At 47.4% G+C, this 7,968-nt stretch overlaps 1 protein-coding gene across 2 annotated transcripts; it reads right to left on the reverse strand.

Annotated features, from left to right (window-relative positions):
• Window positions 1–5,421: 5,421 nt before the first annotated feature.
• Window positions 5,422–7,731, reverse strand: LOC123129219 (calcium-dependent protein kinase 26). Of its 2 annotated transcripts, none has more exons than XM_044549456.1 (3): window positions 6,564–7,731; window positions 5,984–6,475; window positions 5,422–5,911 (listed from the first exon to the last, which is right to left on the reverse strand). In XM_044549456.1, the coding sequence occupies exons 1-3, from the start codon at window positions 7,596–7,598 to the stop codon at window positions 5,780–5,782; spliced, it is 1,659 nt and encodes a 552-aa protein (XP_044405391.1). In that variant the 5' UTR covers window positions 7,599–7,731; the 3' UTR covers window positions 5,422–5,779. The 2 variants fall into 2 exon arrangements, with proteins under 2 accessions (XP_044405391.1, XP_044405390.1); XM_044549455.1 differs by having other exon boundaries at window positions 5,984–6,502; window positions 6,564–7,730.
• Between the last annotated feature and the right edge of the window lie 237 nt (window positions 7,732–7,968).

A 7,968-nucleotide genomic window follows, 5' to 3' on the forward strand; every position in this document is an offset into this window, starting at 1 on the left:
GGGTTGATGGAGTCGTACTCGTCGTGATTCAGATCACCGATGATCAAGTGCCGAACGGACGGCACCTCCGCGTTCAACACACGTACAGCCCGGTGACGTCTCCCACGCCTTGATCCAGCAAGGAGAGAGGGAGAGGTTGAGGAAGACTCCATCCAACAGCAGCACAACGGCGTGGTGGTGGTGGAGGAGCGTGGCAATCCCGCAGGGCTTCGCCAAGCATCTACGGGAGAGGAGGAGGTGTCACGGGAGGGAGGGAGGCGCCAAAGGCTCAGGTGTGGATGCCCTCACTCCCCTCCACTATATATAGGGGCAGGGGAGAGGGGGGAGGCGCAGACTTGCCCCCTCCTCCAAGGAAGGGGTGCGGCTAAGGAGGGGGGAGGAGTCCATCCTCCCCAAGGCACCTCGGAGGTGCCTTCCCCCTTTAGGACTCTCCCCTTTTTCCTTTATCTTGGCGCATGGGCCTCTAGGGGCTGGTGCCCTTGGCCCATGTAGGCCAAGGCGCACCCCCTACAGCCCATGTGGCCCCCCGGGGCAGGTGGCCCCACCCGGTGGGCCCCCGGGACCCTTCCGGTGGTCCCGGTACAATACCGATGACCCCGAAACTTGTCCCGATAGCCGAAACAGGACTTCCTATATATAAATCTTTACCTCCGGACCATTCCGGAACTCCTCGTGACGTCCGGGATCTCATCCGGGACTCCGAACAACATTCGGTAACCACATACAAGCTTCCTTTATAACCCTAGCATCATCGAACCTTAAGTGTGTAGACCCTACGGGTTCGGGAGACATGCAGACATGACCGAGACGTTCTCCGGTCAATAACCAACAGCGGGATCTGGATACCCATGTTGGCTCCCACATGTTCCACGATGATCTCATCGGATGAACCACGATGTCAAGGACTCAATCGATCCCGTATACAATTCCCTTTGTCTAGCGGTATTTTACTTGCCCGAGACTCGATCGTCGGTATCCAATACCTTGTTCAATCTCGTTACCGGCAAGTCACTTTACTCGTTCCGTAACACATCATCCCGTGATCAACTCCTTGGTCACATTGCGCATATGATGATGTCCTACCGAGTGGGCCCAGAGATACCTCTCCGTTTACACGGAGTGACAAATCCCAGTCTCGATCCGCATAAAACAATAGATACTTTCGGAGATACCTGTAGTGCACCTTTATAGTCACCCAGTTACGTTGTGACGTTTGATACACCCAAAGCACTCCTACGGTATCCAGGAATTACACGATCTCATGGTCAAAGGAAGAGATACTTGACATTGGCAAAGCTCTAGCAAATGAACTACACGATCTTTTGTGCTAGTCTTAGGATTGGGTCTTGTCCATCACATCATTCTCCTAATGATGTGATCCCGTTATCAACGACATCCAATGTCCATAGCCAGGAAACCATGACTATCTGTTGATCACAACGAGCTAGTCAACTAGAGGCTCACTAGGGACATATTGTGGTCTATGTATTCACACGTGTATTACGATTTCCGGATAATACAGTTATAGCATGAATAAAAGACAATTATCATGAACAAGGAAATATAATAATAACACTTTTATTATTGCCTCTAGGGCATATTTCCAACAAAAGGTCCTCCTTGGGGCACCGGCCAAGAGGGGAGGAGTCAGAGAGTTGGACTCCTCCCCTAGTCTAATTCGGCCTCCCCCTTAGGAAAGGGGGCACTTCCTATTGGGCCAAGGTGATTCAATATTCCTTCCACCACTTGGCCTTTTAAGATCCATTGATATTAAATTAAATATAAAAGCCTCCTAACAGTAACTAGAGCCTCTTACTATTAATTAGCAAAAGGGCCCATGCGTTGCACAGGAAAAAAAATCATAATCTCTAACGGCCATGACACACATTTTGTTGCATCACCGAGATACACTTTCACTCTCAATTTCGTAAAATCATGAATAATTTTTGAAACATGAACAATTTTTTAAACTCATGAACAAATTTAAAATCGTGAACAGTTTTCAAACTCATGAAAACTTTTACAAATTTTCAAACATTTTCTAAAATCAAGAACATTTTATACTATCTACAAACAACATTTTATTGGAATATGTGAATTTTTGAATTAAGTTAACCATTTTGTAAATTGCTTTCACATTTTTTCGACTTCAGGATTAAATTTTATAGTTTATTTTATGTCTTGAAATATGTGTAGTTGCGATATTTTAGAAAATAAGAGCAAGAAAAGGCAGAACAAAGGAAAAGAACACGGGAATCAAAAAACTCAATAGCAAAACCTCCAATAGTTTGTTGAAGCAAAACATGTAGCTGGTTCTAGCTTAAATTAACACCGGTAGCAAGAAGAAGAAAAAAACCACAATAGCAAACTAAAAAAGGATTGTAGCAAGAAAAACTATCATGTTCCGACTAAAAAACCGTCGACGGTGAGGCGCTCATTCGGCTCCAGCACGCCACCTAGCTGGTTGCAGTAAATGTCGATGATGGTTCCAGCAAGTGCTTGCTGTGTTGTAGCAAAACATCGATGCAAATGGTGACCGCATGTGGTACCTAAAAAAATGGATTTTAAAAAGGGTTGGAACAATTTAATTGGTGGACCCACAGGCTGGCTTATAGAGGGAGGGCTTTCGGCTGAGTGATACTCGAGGTGCGCGCTTGCAAGGAAGGGGCCAAAGTTGCGGTTCAGTGGGGACACACACAGCACGGACATGATCATAAGCGTAGGCTGCCGTTTTTTTTTTTTAGAATCTCACAAAGCTTTATTACTGAATCATAATGTTCATAGGTACAAAAAAAAGATCGCCGGGTTGTCCTAGCCAAGTGTGTCGGCCAAACCCTAAAGATAACGCATGCTTTGCGAGATTATGGGTAGGCCGCCGCTTGCCCTCAACGGCCCCTGCACTTTTACGTGGGCTACGAGCCCACCAACTAAACCGTGCCAACCCTTTGGCCCTCCTCTAGGCTGGAGTCACGAGCGCCCGGCCGATACGGTCGCCGCGACTCGCGTATTTATGCCCGTCTTTGCGTTGCACGGTCAGCGGTGTGGGACTAATTAATCACTCCGATCACTCCAGCTAATCATGCTCTATATATATGTAGTAGAATACTACGGACGACCGGTTGTATGTACATAAGGCTAACCATGCATTGCGTACGTACATATGCCCAGTGAACACAGCATGTGTGAAGCTTTGTATGTGTGAATCTATTTTTTTTCAGAAACCAATGACCTCCCAAGAGAGGCGATTAAAGCAAGTCAATTTGGTTAGCAAGCATGATCCCTAGCTCTTATTGTTGTCTCGGTCGATCATAAGTACTCCCTTCATTTTTGTATACAAGGCCACTTCATATTTGTATGTCTAACTTGATCACTAATTTTACCAATAAAAGTGAGTTATAGGCCAGAAAAAGTATGTCACTGGATGCATGTTTCAAAGAAAATTTGAAGATTTTTTTATGACATAACACCCATATTCTACAGACCAAAATCATATGTCAAAGTTTGACATAAAAAACAAAGTGGCCATATATACGGAAATGGAGGGAGTAAGGGAAATAAATGTCCCGGTCCAGCTCAAACGTATCACTCACGAACCGCATCTCCCTTCCTACATGTGCAACACGCATGTACCAACTGTTTCAGTGGAGATCCAAAACGACTGTGAGAATATGTTTGTTATTATATGACATTACTTAATTAAATATATATTTGCTTGGAGTAACCATGAGGAGATCAACAATGTTGGTTTCTCCAAATACTCCCTCCGTCCCAAAATATAAGAACGTTTTTTACACTAGCATAGTGTAAAAAAAACGTTCTTATATTTTGGGACGGAGGGAGTACTTGATATTATCCATGCTCTCTTATAAGCAAGCTAAAGAACATGTAGCCCCTCTATGATGAGATGGAAGGCCCCGCCCCTTCGCAACCCCAATGGTGCCAGAATTTTGTCTCCTTCCCTAACAACAACACCATGTAACACATAGAATGAAACTATTCTCATTGGCATCAATGAGTTCAGTTATCCTTCTAGCCTCTCTGTGATTGACGTCCCATGGGTTGTGTTGAAGATCAATGTTAAATTTCATGCAGAATCTTCTACTTTTGGAAACTGGCTAGACCTCTTGTGTAAAATTATGAAATCAAGTGCATTCCGGATGAACATATCGAATGAACAAATTGTATTTGCACAAAATCGAATCGACCATATTTATGCTTATCGACGATGTTACTAAAATAACAAGTACAAAGCATGCACATGTTGTCATCTTATGTATTAACCTAACATCCAACACATTTACGAAAAATCCTAATTATACTCTAGAAGTTTCTATAAATATGCTTAGTTAACAACACACTAGAAACCCGCTAATACATCAACCAAACATTACACTATAGAGGTCTTTAACATTATATTTACTATTAACCAAAAAATAATGAACAAATATAAACACATATGCAGCATATGTTTATGCAATTGTTAAAAATATATTCAAAAGGAACTTTTGTTCAAGTGCGCAATTTGCATTTAACAGGAAGAATTTTTTTTAGTGATATACATTCTAGTTGTATAACTAGTCAATATTTGGTAATATTGTTATGTGTTTAGCTATGCCAACTAAGTAATATAAATTATAAGTTTTAATATTGTGGTATTATATAAATAAGTTTACATAAATATAGAAGTTTAATATTTGATAATATTGTTATGGGAGGTAGGGTTGTGCGGCCAGCGTGATACGAGGGTGGGGAGGAGCGAAGATACGCAATTCCACCTGGGGCAGAAGGCTAGATGGGGCACGCGATGCAGACAGCGGGAAGGGCGGCATGGGCGTGCAGGAAATAATTTTTTATTAATTGCTCAAGAATGGATGACGAACCAGTACATAGTAATTAGTTTTTGATTGGTGGAATTAAGGGCTTCTCAGTGCGCTCAACACGTAAAGCCATGGGCGTGTTTAACAATGGGAGAATTTGGACCTTCAAATTTGTGTTTAACAATGGTAATAGACTTAATGAAAACCATGCATGTTTGAACGAGCCATACGTGCCTCTGCTTGAAAATCGATTGAACAGGTACATTTAATTACTTTCTCCCATCAACAAATTAAGTACAAGTAGTACATTAGAACCAACGATCGATCAATAGAACTACTCACTCGTCAAGTCTATGGTAAATGAATCGAATCACATCGAGGTCAACTAAATATAACTTGTTTAAATTAAGATTTATTTGATCGAAACAATTTGAGTTGGATTCACTAGAATTAATTACTTTCAAATGTATACTATTAAAATTTTGAATTTACCACATGATGATGCTCTTACACGATCTAGACAAAAATAATAGTTATGTACATACAATTATTAAAATTTCAGAGGCAATCTATGTTAAAGCATTTAATTATAAAATATAAAATATGGCACCACTTTAAAACACATGATTATAACAAACAAAGGTTTTAACAATATCCACTATGCTTAATCCATTTCCAAGAACAATGCCCGCGCAAATGCCCAGGCCACTCTGCTAGTTAAGTACAAGTAGTACACTAGAACCAACGATCGATCGATACCACTACTCGGTCTTCAAATCCACGGTAAATGAAATGAATCGAATCACATGCGTGTGGAGCTTGTATATATTATAAGTTTCTTTCTTCTTCATCATCGTTCTCTTCTTCTTGCTCATCTTCTATAAAACTTCAAGTACAATGTAATTGGCACAACCATGGCGATCGATCGACGGAAGGCCGGTGGAGCTATGCTTGTTAGCTGGCTAGCTGCTGAGGCCGCTGCCTGCTCCATGGAGGATGCTACCGTCGGAGGTGTGCCTCATGGTAAGCCTGCCGTTGCCGATGATCCCCTTCTTCATCATGGCCACGAACTCCCCGTAGTCGATCCGACCATCCTGCATTTGAGCCATTCAAGTTTCAATTCAAATTTGTAATCAGTAACATAAGATAGATTAATGAGTACTCACGTTGTCCTGGTCGACCTCCCTGATGATGTCGTCGATGCCGACGTCGGCCATGTTGTGCTCGCGACACGCCACCTCCAGCTCATCGACGGTGATGTACCCGCTGCCGTCCTTGTCGAAGTAGGAGAAGGCCGCCATGAGGTGCTCCTCGCGGTCCAGCTTGTTCATGTGCACGGTGGCGGCGATGAACTCGTCGTAATCGATGGTGCCGCTGTTGTCCACGTCAGCTGCCTCCATGAGGTCCCGCACCTCCGAGTCCCTGAGCTCTGTGGACCCGTAACGGCGCAGCCCCTCCCGGAGCTCCTCGAATGTGATGGCACCGCTGCCGTCTGTGTCCATGGTCTTGAACATCTCCTTGAGCCCGGCCAACTCCTCCTCTGACAGCCCGCGCGCGATCACACGTAAAGCCATCTTCTTCAACCGGTTCATGGCCGAGAACTGCTTGAGCCTGGAGAGCACGGCAGGGTCCAGCGGCGCGTCGGGGGCCTCGCCGTTCTCAATGATCCATGGGTGGCACAAGACCTGCTCCTTTAATTATGACTTTTGGTTTCACACAAAACTTTTCACAAGAATCTCTGGTTACCTGGTGCGCCGTGAACCGCTCCGCCGGCGGCGACTTGAGCATCTTCCGGATGAGGTCCTTGGCGCCGTCCGAGATGTTGGGCCACGGGTCGGAGTCGAAGTCGATGGCGCCCTTGAGCACGGCGTCGAAGATGCCCTGCTGCGTCTCGGCCCAGAAGGGCGGCACGCCGGACAGCAGGATGTAGACGATGACGCCGGCGGTCCACACGTCGGCCTCGGGGCCGTAGTGCTTGCAGAGCACCTCGGGCGCGACGTAGTAGGGGCTGCCCACGACGTCGGTGAAGATCTGGCCGGGCTTGAAGAAGACGGAGAGGCCGAAGTCGATGGCCTTGAGGTTGACCTTGTCGCCCGCCGGTTCATTAACACTATTGCCGGAGCCATTGTTGTTGTTGTTATTCTCCTCCTTGTCTTTCAAGAGAAAGTTCTCGGGCTTGAGGTCGCGGTGCATGACCCCGAGCGAGTGGCAGGCCTCGACGACGCCGACGATGACGCGGGCGATCTCGGCGGCGCGGCGCTCGGAGAAGTATCCGCGCTGGACGATGCGGTCGAAGAGCTCGCCGCCCTCGCAGAGCTCCATGACGATGTGCACGAACTGCGCGTCCTCGTACGCGCCCTTGATGGTGACCACGCTGTCGTGGCCGGCAAGGTGGTGCATGATCTGGATCTCGCGCCGCACGTCCTCCACGTCCTCCGGGGTCAGCAGCTTGCGCTTGGCGATGGACTTGCAGGCGAAGTCCACGCCGGTTGAGATCTCGGTGCAGAGGTAGGTGGTGCCGAACTGGCCCTGCCCGAGCTTGCGGCCGACGTTGTAGAGGTCGCGCAGGAGCGGGGTCTGGTGGCCCATCACGGCCGTCGGGGAGGAGAGCTGGTGCTGGTGGCCGGCGCCGCGGCCCATGATGGTGTTGCGGTGCGGCGCGCGGTCGACGACGGGGGAGGAGGAGTCGGAGTCCCAGTCGGAGCTGCTGCAGCTGGTGCGGTAGTGGTGGCGGCCGTCACCGGCCGCGGGAACGATGGAGCCGTGGCACGAGTTGCCCATGCATCGTCGTCGTCGTCAACGATGGATCCTCCTCAAGGGCGGGCGGCGGTCATGGATGATCGAGGGACCCTCGATGCAGCAGGAAGACGAAGGTGGAGCGGTGGGGAGCGATGGTAGGCTAAGCAGGGACGACGACCTCTCCTCTCCTCTCCATTGTTTCGGGGTGCATGCATGTCCCTCCTAATTTGAGCCCGGCTCGTGCATGCATGCATGCCATGTCGAGCTTCGTCGTGCGGTGCACCGCCGCTGCTGATTACGACTACGTGCATCCCTCCCCGTCACTACGCCGGCCGGACGTACGTGCAGTGCACCGCGATCGACTACGTGCATGCCGCCTGGCATTAGTAGGTGCGGCACCACGTACGTGCTA

Source organism: Triticum aestivum, chromosome 6A (assembly GCF_018294505.1).
Source record: "Triticum aestivum cultivar Chinese Spring chromosome 6A, IWGSC CS RefSeq v2.1, whole genome shotgun sequence".
Lineage (NCBI taxonomy): Eukaryota > Viridiplantae > Streptophyta > Magnoliopsida > Poales > Poaceae > Triticum > Triticum aestivum.